General features: G+C 46.3%; 1 protein-coding gene across 1 annotated transcript in view; it reads right to left on the reverse strand.

The window, feature by feature from the left end:
* atp5pd (ATP synthase peripheral stalk subunit d) overlaps positions 1-923 on the reverse strand; it is a 9,448-nt gene extending 8,525 nt beyond the window's left edge. The window contains exons 1-2 of the mRNA XM_060901684.1: positions 839-923; positions 191-322 (exon numbers count right to left, since the gene is read on the reverse strand). Of these exons, the coding sequence (XP_060757667.1) occupies positions 191-312 (122 nt within the window). The 5' untranslated portion in view covers positions 313-322; positions 839-923. The remainder of the gene's footprint in view (positions 1-190; positions 323-838) is intronic.
* Between the last annotated feature and the right edge of the window lie 12,154 nt (positions 924-13,077).

Here is a 13,077-nt window from a genome sequence, read left to right on the forward strand (position 1 = left end):
GAGGAAACATTAAAGCTAAAGACACTGTTCTCTCTAGAACGGCAAACTTTTTAGAAATGATGTAAACAGAGTTGGATGGTTTTAACCTGTAATAAACCTGGTGTTTAACTAATAAAAAAGACAAATAAGTGTGCCTGACTGTTAATCTATCCATTTAACTTCCAGTAAAGAGAACTATCCTGGCACACACTTGGCAGCAATGGCATCGCTGCGGGTCTTAAGGTTGTTGAACATCGTCCTCTGGTTAGGAGGAACCCTTTCAGCGAAGGCCAGCCAGTCAATGGCTTTTACAGCAGCACGACGCCCAGCCATCTCTCAATATCTGTCACAAATAGCAAAGTATGAATATATATTTAAAATGGTTACAAATCACATTTAATATGCAAAGATACTTTTTTCAATATAGCATGTTTAACACACATTTGCATCTTACAAATTTAAGAACAAGGTATGCAACTTTTAGATAGAAATACAGTACGTTACATTATAGCTCATCATAAACTAGCCAACTAGATAACTATTAGAGGACCCTGAAGGTTTTGTAAGAAGGTTAATTGTTTTAACGCATATAAAAGATAATTATTTACTTTCTAGCTAAATTAAGTTACTATAAAAACACATGCAGAAATGAGCAGAGAACAAATGAAGGTCCTGTCATAAGCAACCCAGTACAAGGTCAGCATTACCCTTAGTTCCCATTTATTAACATACACTCGAGGTAAAGGTCTCCTGTTATACCACATATTAAAATCCAAAAACAACAAGGAGATTAAATTGATTTATAAATACACAAAAGAAAAAAATGTATTAAAAATATGTCATTAAAAACTGTATTTACTTGTCAAGGATCAAGCCGCCGCAAAAACAGAAGCGTGATGGCCGCCGCAACCGGAAGCACTCAATAAAGTTTCATTTCTTCATGGGAATTTAAAAACCAACAACCCACACATAGAGCATTACTGCCACCTATTGGCCAGGCATAAAATATGTTGCGTAGACTAGAGTAATGTGCAAAAGCCAAACACCTTAGACACCGTATTTTTTTTAAATAGAAACTTTGTTAAATATTTCTATTTTATGACTTCTACATTATTGAGTCAGTACAAAAACAGATTAGATTTCCCAACATTAGTTTTCTAGCACAAAATTAAAATGCTACAGAAAAAATGCTTGTATGTCAGTAACAGGTTGACTGGATCAAGTTGATAAATATCTTGAGAACTGAATGTAGATTGGAGAGATAGACGCCTGATTACGTCATTGTATACGGGCCAAACAGCAACAGTGCGAACTGACCATGGAATGGCAGGGCCATGCACCATCGGAAGAGGAGTAAGACAAGGCTGTCTGCTCTCACCCTTACTCTTCAACGTCTATGCAGAGGCTATGATGAAGGAGGCAATGGAAGATCTTGATGTAGGAGTTAAAGTTGGAGGACACTTGATCCAAGCTGTTAGATTTGCCGATGATCAGGCAATGATAGCAAGCTCAGAAGAAGGTCTGCAGACCATCATGACAAGACTGAATGAAGTGGTTGAGAGATATAAGATGCAGATAAACCAGAAAAAGACCAAAGTAATGAAAACTGGAAGGAACAACCAAGACAGACTCCATATTGCCATCAATGGAGCTGAACTGGAACAAGTTTTTTTTTTTTCTTTTCGTTTCCGTTTCCGGTTGAGAGTACTTCATGCGCGCTCTGGCTGCCGCTTCTCACCGGAGCTCTTATTTTATTTCTTTTTCTATTTTTTTCTTTCCTGTGTGTTTGTGTAGTTTGGTGTTTGAGTGTTTTGTCCGCCAGTTGTGGTGTAGCTCCTGACCTAGTTTTGGGCGTCGGTTCCCTCCAGGCCTTGGTTCGCTGTGGGTGATGCCTGTGCTCCCAGCTATGGACTGCAGTGAGCCTGTTGCTCAATTTACATCGTGGTTGTCCAGCGCTCTGTGCTTTAACGCTTGGCGTGATGTTCCGAGCGATGTTGCTCGGTGGTGTCGCGGCGGCTGTGCAGGCGGTTTGGGACACACCAGCGCTCTGCGTGGCGGAGCTTCTCTGCTCACTGTGTGGATCCACGGCGTGGTGTTCGAGCGATGTTGCTGGCGGTGGTGCTGGAGATGTGAGACTTGTTTTTGTGTGCCTTTTGGTGGGACTGTGGCTGCTACACCACAGGAATTACATCCTGACCCCTACTTGGTGGACTTTTTATTTTATTTTTATTTATTTATTTTCTTTCCTTGTCTATAATTGTAAAGCGTCCTTGGGTTTTTTGAAAGGCGCTATATAAATTTAACTTATTATTATTATTATTATTATGTCTACCAATTTAAGTACCTTGGATGGACGATGGAAAAAGTGAAAAAGAAATAAGAACAAGAATTGCCATGGCAAAAGATGCTTTCAACAAACAAAATGCTGCTCACAAAAGGATTGAACAGGAGATTGAAGAAGAAACTAGTCAAGAGTCTGGTTTGGAGTGTGCTCCTGTATGGCTCAGAAACTTGGACAATGAAGAAGACTGACATGAAGAGGCTGGAAAGTTGTGAGATGTGGTTTTGGAGATGTATGGAGAAGATTAGTTGGATAGAGAAACTCAGTAATAAAGAGGTGCTTAGAAGAGTTGGAGAGAAGAGGATGCTAATGAATACCATCTGGAAGAGAAAAGCAAAATGGATTGGACATGTTATGAGAGGAGAAGGGTTGTTAATTGATATGATTGAAGGTAAAATTGAGAGGAAGCGACCAAGAGGGAGAAGAAGAATCATGATGCTGGATGATATCAGGAAATAGAGGAGCTTCCACTCAGTAAAGAGGATGGCCCAGAATAGGCGACAATGGCGACTATGCTCATGTACAGGACCTGCCAAAGGGCAGACCACTTGAGAGAGAGAGATGTCAGTAAACAAAGCAGCATATTACATAGACATTTTTCAGACAAAAAAAAAATATCATGAAGGCTGCTGGGGTTTGCTGCAAAAATAAGAAGCAAAAATATGCTAGCCAAACTCTAGAAGAATTGTGGCTGCTTCTGCAAGATGCTCAGTCAAACTTACAGCTAATTTCCTTATAACACAAATTGTACCTGAAACTACTACTGTTTTAGTGAAATTAAATGTTCTACATTTAAAAAAATCACTATAAAGAGCAGTAAATTACACTGAACAAAAATATAAACGCAGCACCTAAAGATTTTATTTATTTTGTACATCCGATACTGATTTTTTTTTCTGCCCACATCAAATGATAGTATAGCATACCAGTAAACATTTTTTAAAAAAAAAAATGTCCCTCTACTCAAGTTCTGAGCAGTGCCCAGACTTGAGATAATCCATGATCCAGTCGGGTGTGACCATTGCAGACAAAAATTTCACTGAGTAATGCATGTCATGACCATCCTTTATGTGGGGCCAATAAAAGGCCACCCTAAAATGACAAAAATGTTCAAATGTCAAGATGCCACAGATGACCAGAATCAACCGGGAATGAGCCATTGGCATGCTGCAGGCTGGAATGTCCATCAGAGCTGTAGGGCGTCAATTGGGGGTGCTATTCCACGAGAGTCCACCTCCAACGACGATTTCAGCAGCATGGCACCACAGACAACATGCCACATGCACGCAGGCCATGTGTCACCACTCCAGCACAAGACCGGCATATCCGTCTGACCCACCTGCGTGATCGGTGCCGGACTGCAACACGGACCGCAGATGAGACCATGGGGAGACACAATCGCAGGGTCAGCAGTCAAACTGTGAGAAACCGACTCAGAGAAGCTGGCCTCCATGCACGTAGACCTCATCGAGGATTGGACCTGACTGCTGGGCGACGACGTTCTCGTCTGGACTGGGCTTGGGCACATAGAAAATAAAAATGAAAATGAATTTCTATGTGAACATTTGTATTTCATAAAATATGGACCGATGCGTTTATATTTTTGTTCAGTGTATAATAAATGAAACAAAGTCAATATTTGATGTGATTACAATTTACTTTAAAAAACAAACCATAGTCTCAGGTATGATGAGTGCAGTTTTATAAGGAAATTAGCTGTAAGGTTTACTGAGCATCTTTCAGAACCAGTCACAGTTCTTCTGTGTGACGCTTTGACTGTCACACTTATTTCTTATTTTTGCAGCAAAACCCAATGGCCTTCATTATGCTTTTTTTTTTTGAATAATCTGCTTTCTTGACTGACATACAAACATTTATTTGGTATAACATTTAATTTTGTGCTGAAAAACTCATCTCATTATCTCTAGCCACTTTATCCTGTTCTACAGGGTCGCAGGCAAGCTGGAGCCTATCCCAGCTGACTACGGGCGAAAGGCAGGGTACACCCTGGACAAGTCGCCAGGTCATCACAGGGCTGACACATAGACACAGACAACCATTCACACTCATGGTCAATTTAGAGTCACCAGTTAACCTAACCTGCATGTCTTTGGACTTTGGGGGAAACCGGAGCACCCAGAGGAAACCCATGCGGACACGGGGAGAACATGCAAACTCCGCACAGAAAGGCCCTCGCCGGCCACGGGGCTCGAACCCGGGCCTTCTTGCTGTGAGGCGACAGCGCTAACCACTACACCACCATGCCTGCTGAAAAACTAATGTTTGGAATCTAAAATGTTTCTGTACTTGCTTGACAATGTAGAAGTCTCATCTCATCTCATTATCTCTAGCTGCTTTATCCTGTTCTACAGGGTCACAGGCAAGCTGGAGCCTATCCTAGCTGACTACGGGCGAAAGGCGGGGTACACCCTGGACAAGTCACCAGGTCATCACAGGGCTGACACATAGACAACCATTCACACTCACATTCACACCTACGGTCAATTTAGAGTCACCATTTAACCTAACCTGCATGTCTTTGGACTGTGGGGGAAACCAGAGCACGTGGAGGAAACCCACGCGGACACGGGGAGAACATGCAAACTCCACACAGAAAGGCCCTCGCCAGCCACGGGGCTCGAACCCGGACCTTCTTGCTGTGAGGCGACAGCGCTAACCACTACACCACCGTGCCGCCCAATGTAGAAGTCATAAAATTAAAATCTATAACAAAATTTGCACTACAAAAATAAGATGCCTAAGAATTTTGTACTCTATATCCATTCATTATTTATACAGTTTATCCATCAGGGTTACAGGGGAAGCTGGAGCTAATCCTAGTGAACTTTGGGCGAGAGACAGGGTACCATTCCATTGCTGTTGTCACCCATCACTCTTAAAATGGTCATTGCTAGATACTACATCATAAATTAGGGTTTAAGCTATGTTATTTAAGATTACATTTTCAATGTGGATTGGTTATCATAAATTGCTCCAAGGTGTGAAAGAGTGTATGTATGTGCATGATGGCCTGCAATGGACTGGCAACCTATCAGGGATGCTTTCCTACTTCACACCCAGTGTTTCTGAGATAGACTTTGGATACAGTGCAAACCTGACCAGGCTAAAGCAGATCTGAAGAGGAATGAATGAATTACATTGCTATATGGAAAGCACAAAATTACACTAATAAGCATTACAACCCACTACAAAATAATCAGGAACCACAAAAAACCTGAGCTTTCCATGACTTTGTTGGGTAGGGCATATTTATTAAAAAATAAATGGTAAAATTGTATTGCAATAAATTGTATTGTTCAGATCATTGGGACATCTGCTGCTGGATAGTTAACTGGGTTGGGGGGTGGGATTGGTGTATTATATTGACTGGTGTATCTGGGTGGCACGGTGGTACAGTGGTTAGCACTGTCACCTCACAGCAAGAAGGGTTCTGGGTTCAAACCCAGTGGCCAATGGGGGCCTTTCTGTGTGGAGTTTGCATGTTTTTCCCGTGTCTGTGTGGGTTTCCTCTGGGTGCTCTGGTTTCCCCCACAGTCCAAAGACATGCAGGTTAGGTTATTTGACTACTCTAAATTGCCCATAACCGTGAGTTGGCCTAGTGGTTAGCATGTCCGCCTCTCGATCGAGAGATCGCGAGTTCTACTCACGGTTGGGTCATACCAAAGACCATCATAAAAATGGTACCATCTGGCAAGGCACGCTGTAATACAGATGTGATGGGGAGTCAAACTTTTGCGGTTACCAGAGGACTAGCCCCCCACTGTAACCTTAGCTATGTAATAGGTGAGAGGCCGAGGGCTACAGACACAGAGATCTGTAGCCCTACGCCCTATGCGCCACATGGCGTGGGAAGGACTTTGATTGATTTGAAATTGCCCGTGTGTGTGTGTGTGTGTGGTTGTTTCCCAAGACCAGAAGTAGGAGGGTTGTAGTAGGAAGGGCATCTGGCATAAAACTATGCTCCAATGGATCACTAGGGTCTACATGGACCCCGACCTGGCAATAGTGCTGGACAAAGAGGAGGAAGAAGATTGGCTGGTGTATATATTAGCCCTGCTCTTATCCAATAGTTACGTAGCAATATTCTCTACCATCACTCAACAGTCACAAGCTCACTCCCCTTCCTCTCATCCAGGAGTGTGCGTGTGTGTTCAGTGTTCACAAGCCCACTCCCCTTCCTCTCATCCAGGAGCGTGTGTGTGTGTGTGTGTGTGTGTGTTCAGTGTTGGAGCTCCCTGGTCTAGCACAGGGGGTCACACAAGGCCACAAAGGAAGGAGACTTCAGGGCCACTTCATGTCAAGCGCATATGTCATTTTCCTGCGAAGTTGAGGAGACAGTATAGATGACATTGTTGCAGAAAGGCAGCAGGAGAGAGCGAAGTTATCAATAATGCACTATTTTCTGACCATAAGGTAAGACTGTGATGCACATACAGGTGCCGGTGATTTTGTGTGTTTCCGTTCTGTTTGCTTTCTGTACAATTCTATGGATATGTAGTGAGCTAAAAGTGAAATAGGAGGATGCTGTGCTTGTGCTCGTGCCGTTTGAGATGCTGCTGTGTTCTGATTCCCTGGAGTGAGAACGCAACAGGTGCTGCCTTGTCCTGCTGGTCTGATGGAGAAAGTGACAAAAAAAATGCATCTGTTTTTAATAATAATAATAATAATAATACGCCCATAGTCAGCTGGGATAGGCTCCAGCTTGCCTGTGACCCTGTAGAACAGGATAAAGCAGCTAGAGATAATGAGATGAGATGAGAGATAATAATAATAATAATAATAATAATATGCCCATAGTCAGCTGGGATAGACTCCAGCTTGCCTGCGACCCTGTAGGACAGGATAAGGCTACAGATAATGGATGGATAATAATAATAATAATAACCTAATGAAACCTGTGTGGTGAGTGAAGTGGAGGATTATAATCAGTCCAGGAAAATCAGATTAGTCAGTACGCCCATGCCGAGGTTTGTTCTGTGCGCTACTGGTTTCAGGGCAAAGCTGACTTTGGGGCAAAATCAGGAATCGAGGCATTTTCAGAGGATCTGTTAGCTTCATCTGATGAAAGCGGATCTTTATTCACCAGGCTGTGGATTAAAATTCATGGAAACCCTTCTGATACACATTTCCTGATGGATGTGGTGGCTGGAGGTGCTGTGGAGTGAAAACTGACTGTTGATTAACAAACATTTTCTCACATTATGCACTGTAGCTACTCAAGGGTTTTTTGTTTTTGTTTTACGCCTTTATTTCGACTTAAACATTTTCTCACATTATGCACTCGTTATTTCATCATAAAATTAATTATCTCGAGATTTAATGTCATTATTTTAACTTAGTAGCCTATTATTTAGACTTAATAAATTATCTCGAGTTTTTATGTTTTTTAAACATATTACTTCATGATATAATATACGAGATATTGTATATTAGGCTACAGATCATGTTTATTATAGATAGATATAGTACAGATATTTAGATTACAGATATTTAGGTTACAGATAGATATTGTATAATGCAGATATTTTAGACATTGTTATTGTATATTATAGTCTATATTGTATATAATAGTTATACTAGTTGTTGTAGATTGCATATTGTTTAATGTATATATTGTCCATATTGTACATTACATATACATATATACATTTTTCTTATATTACTTATTGGGGAATCCCGCGAGGGATTCCCCAATAGAGAGGAGGAGCCGGCGGCTCCTCACTCTGACGCGGAGATGATGTGGATGGCTCTGTGACAGCTGCTCCCGCCAAAGCGACACCGGGACCTCCCCCTGTCAAATGGCAGGACCCACTCTTTACTAAGCGTCCCATTAAATCCCGAAATCCCGGCCAATCAGTCCCCAAAATTACAGAGTGGGTAAGGCGAGGATTAGCCGCCGCCTTCACTATAAATTTTTCCCCTCGGAAAAAAATGTGGATCAACACCAAAGGGTAGCTGTGAACGTCCCCGTGCACACACAACACCTTCACCCCCTGTGCTCCCCCCAATGCCTCGTTTTGAACCAGGCTTTGGTGAATTGAGGTCTGGTTACAACCAGAATCCACCAACGCCTGATATGTATCCCCTTGGATACTCACCGGTATGCGATATGCTCTGGCCCGATTGAGGGCGGCCTCTGGCGCGTCGGGGATCCGAACCACTGCGCCCACTTCCATCGCCGTGCACTGCTGTTATAGGTGGCCCGGCTCCCCGCAGTGCCAGCAGACCGGCCTGGGCTTTCCCTCTGCTCCGGTGTTCTGGGGCTCACTCACTTGAGGTGGGGGAGAGACAGACACAGAAGGGAGAAACGGGAGGGCACCGCGGGTGCGGCGGGCCGGCTGGGGAGGTGCCGGCCCCCGCCTCCGCGGTGGGGGAATGGGGTGAGGACGGGACACAGGTAGCCTGGGCCCGCCCATCCTAAGCGTGACGCAACACGAGGGCCTGTTGCGAGTTTAGTCTGGCCAGGCAAGCTATCTACAGCTCTTCCAAGCTCCCGAAAAATCGGGAGCCAATCAACTTTGAGCATCTCCAACGGCCCTGGGTAGAGGCGTGTTCAAGGCACTGATGTAGTAGAACTGCGACCGGAAGCCATAGATTGTTTACAGAATCTATGCCGGAAGCGCTTCATTCACGCTTCCGCATCTATTATGCATAGATGCTGTATTGAAAGCATTCAACGGGAAGTTCTCATTGAAAACCGAGCAAAGAGCAGCCCTGGAGGTATTTATTGAAAGGAAGGACGTTTTTGCCTTGCTCCTGACCGGCTTCGGTAAGAGTTTAATCTACCAGTTAGCCCCGTCGCGTCGCATACGTCAGAGGAAAGAGTGATGTGATTGGTTTAAGCTTCGTCACAGCCTTTTCTGGCTTCGAGCAATAGCAAACTGAGGCATTTCAGGGAGGCGGGTCAACCACGGGCTCTGGGAAACGGTTGGGCTTAATATCTTGGCCAGACCAATAGCTCGGAGAGCTTTGAAGTCACGTTAGCCAGGCTAGGACACAGGAGGAGGGGGAGAGAGAGAGAGAAGAGGAGAGAAGAGAAGATGCCGTCTGCTGTCCTGCCGCCGGGACAGCTGCCAAATGGTCCTCTGCCAGCTCGACTACCTGATCCAGCGACGCCGGGCGGTGGCACTGGACCCACTCCGCGGTTCCGGCTGGCAAGCGAGCAATGAACTGTTCCAGCACCACCTGGTCGATGATTCCCTCAGCGTCGCGGTTGTCGGCCCTCAACCACCGCCAGCAGGCGTCCCGAAGCTGCTGGCCAAATGCGAACGGCTGGCCGACTTCCTCCAAGCGCAACGCGCGGAAGCGCTGGCGCTGCTGTTCTGGGGTGCGCTCCACGCGCTGGAGGACGGCCCAGCGGAGGTCCGCGTAGGCCAGCCGGCGGTCGGCGGGGAGCTGTAGCGCGGCCAGCTATGCCTCTCCCATTAAGCAGGGGGAGGAGGCGCGCCGCGCGCTGCTCCATCGGCCACCCCGAGGCTTTGGCGACGTGCTCAAAGAGCGTGATGAACGCCTCGGGGTCGTCCTGCGGGCCCATCTTGGTGACAGTGAGGAGAGACGGGCCCGCGGTAGGAGCGCTGGTGGACCCCGCCGACGCGAGGAGGTGCCGGAACGCCTCTCGATCTTCTTGTTGGGCCAGTACCAGGGCCTCGAAGCATCGCTCTTGCTCCTTCCGGAGGGTGACGAACACCTGGTTCTGGCTTTGCTGGGCCGTGACGAGGGCGTGGACCAGGTCAGCGAACGGGGAGGACTCCATGGGGCTGCTCGGCTGGTGCTCCACTTCTCCCAGGTTTTGGCACCACTGTAGCAGTTTGTATGGGTGGGTGGAGCACAAAGGACGGCAGGACAGAGATCAGGTTTTGGAATAGGGGCTTTTATTGCCACACTTTTCAGTGAACAATTTCTCTCAAACAGGCACACACACACACACGACTGGCATCTTGTTCGGGGATGAGCTCCTCTGCTCTCCGCTCTCCCTCCTTAAATAGGGCGCGGTCACTGGGAAGACACACACAAACAGGTTAATTGCAGTCAGGTGTAGTGATTCTGCCACTTACCTTCCCTGACTCCGCCCTCCTGTCACAGACCGGCGCTTGACCACGCCCCCGCTGCCACATACCCCTGCCACCCGACTCAGGCCGGGCGGCTGTCCGGCCTGCAGCCGACTCCCCCCCCCCTTGACGGGAGAGGAAGTCCGCCACGACCATCTGCGCCCCCGGCCTGCGGACCACCTTAAAATTGAAGGACTGGAGTGCCAGATACCAATGGGTGATCCGCGCGTTGGCATCTTTCATGCGGTGGAGCCACTGGAGGGGCGCGTGGTCCGAACAGAGGGTGAAAGGGCGCCCCAGCAGGTAGTAACGGAGGGCGAGGACTGCCCACTTGATCGCCAGACACTCTCTCGATCGTGCTATAGCGCCCCTCACGCACTGACAGCTTCCTGCTAATGTACAGGATGGGGCGGTCCTCCCCCTCCACCTCCTGGGACAAAACCGCCCCCAGCCCTCTGTCTGATGCATCGGTCTGCAACACAAAGGGGAGGGAAAAGTCAGGGGAGTGTAAAAGTGGCCCCCCACACAGTGCAGCCTTCACCTCAGAAAAAGCCCGCTGGCATTGCTCCGTCCACTGGACCGGATCTGGTGCCCCCTTTTTAGTGAGATCAGTCAGCGGGCTGGTGACGTCCGAATAATTAGGTATAAACCTACAGTAATAGCCAGCCAGCCAGCCCCAGGAACTGTCTCACCCAGGGCTCGAAATTAACTTTTTTTCTTTGTGTCCCCCAGTGGTCCCGAATTCTGTGTTGTATTGTCCTGAATGGAAGCAATAGTGTCCCCATTTTTTTTTCCTCTCTGAAATAACCAGTGGTTAATATTATCATATGAAGTTACTATTATATTTGTAACTATGCGATTTTGAACCCTTTATATCATTTTTACAATAAGTCACAAGACACAAGCGACACATGTCCTATACATCATCTACTTCAAAATTACAGTTATTGCATTTTCAGTTTATTAAACTTTGGCGATCTCACTGTATGAATAGATACCCGTTTATTTAAAGGGGCCAAATAGCTCATCAGAAAATGTTTCAACTCACTACATCTGCAGTACACTTTAGTTGAAAATAAGACCCCTTTTATGTTCATTTCATCTACTTATACCTTGAATATCTGTTGGCACTTATAAGGCCAACTTATAATTTTCACCATTACCGTTATCCATTTTTATGAACTTTCCGTTATCCATTACCGTTATCCATTTTTATGAACTTTCCGTTATCCATTACCGTTATCCATTACCGTTATCCATTTTTATGAACTTTCCGTTATCCATTTTATGAACTTTCGCTGCCGAAACGTGGGTGCAAATGTTAGCAACATCAACATAGTGCCAGGTCCTAGCCTAGTTGTGCTGCTGACTGACTAAACTTTCTGAACTAGAAAGACACCAAGAAAACTCACTTATTCTGTTGAACGGTATCTTCCGTCAATATCATCCACATCATTCCTGTTGTATTTTATAACGTGTCTAACAGTGTTCATTAAGTTCATTCAGTTGCTAGCGTTGCCTGCAGACCAGGCGATGACACTTTGGATCCTGAAGGTCCCGGAGACGTTATGTCTGGGCTTTCAGTTTCTTCCCCGTGGTCGGTCCGCTTCAACCACTTAAGCATTTTTGTTCTGGCAAGAGTCGGCGCAGCGTGTGCGGTAGCAATTCCATTCCAAGTCCATATAATGCGGACTCCGGCCGAAGATTCTAGAACAGAATGCGCTGCTCTGTAGCCTACGGATGCAGGTGCATCGAAAGTGTAGCTACTATGTATTTTTCGCTGTTAACATTTTAAAATTAAAATTGACAAATTAGGTGAATGTCTACGTATGTGTTACGGCTTTGTAAATAATATTAATGTAGAACTTTTTTTCCTAGATCTATTTTTTTCCATTGTCCCGGGATTGTCCCAGATATGATAATTTTGTGTCCCGATGACATTTTTTATGGTCCCCGGGACGTCGGGACACCGTTAGTTTCGAGCGCTGGTCTCACCCCCTTTTTGGTCTTGGGCCTCGGGCAGGCCGCAATCGCTGCCGTCTTATTAATTTGGGGATGCACCTGCCCGTAGCCCAAGTGGAAGCCCAGATACCGTACTTCCACCCACCCAATCGCACACTTCTTTGGGTTGGCTGTGAGCCCCGCTCGTCTCAGCGACCTAAGGACGGCCCTCAGATGTTCGAGGTGCCTCTGCCAGTCATTACTATAGATGATGATATCATCTAGGTAGGCGGCCGCATAAGTGGCGTGAGGGCGGAGGACTCTGTCCATCAGCCGCTGAAACGTAGCGGGCGCCCCAAACAGCCCAAACGGAAGGGTGACGAATAGGTGTAACCCAAATGGTGTGGAAAAGGCCATTTTTTCTCGGGATAGGGGAGTCAAGGGGATCTGCCAATATCCCTTCGTCAAATCCAGTGTCGAATAAAAGCGAGCAGTGCCGAGTCGATCGAGCAACTCATCAATACGAGGCATTGAGTACGCATCGAATTTAGACACCGTGTTGACTTTTCTTTAGTCCACACAGAACCGGACCGACCCGTCGGCCTTGGGGACCAAGACCACCGGGCTGCTCCAGTCACTGTGGGACTCCTCGACGATGCCCATTTCGAGCATGGTCTCAAGTTCTTCCCGAACCACCTTTTTTTTGTGTTCGGGTAGTCTGTAAGGGCGGCTACGCACTACTACCCC

The sequence above is a fragment of the Neoarius graeffei genome, chromosome 20, assembly GCF_027579695.1.
Source record: "Neoarius graeffei isolate fNeoGra1 chromosome 20, fNeoGra1.pri, whole genome shotgun sequence".
NCBI classification, from domain to species: Eukaryota; Metazoa; Chordata; class Actinopteri; order Siluriformes; family Ariidae; genus Neoarius; species Neoarius graeffei.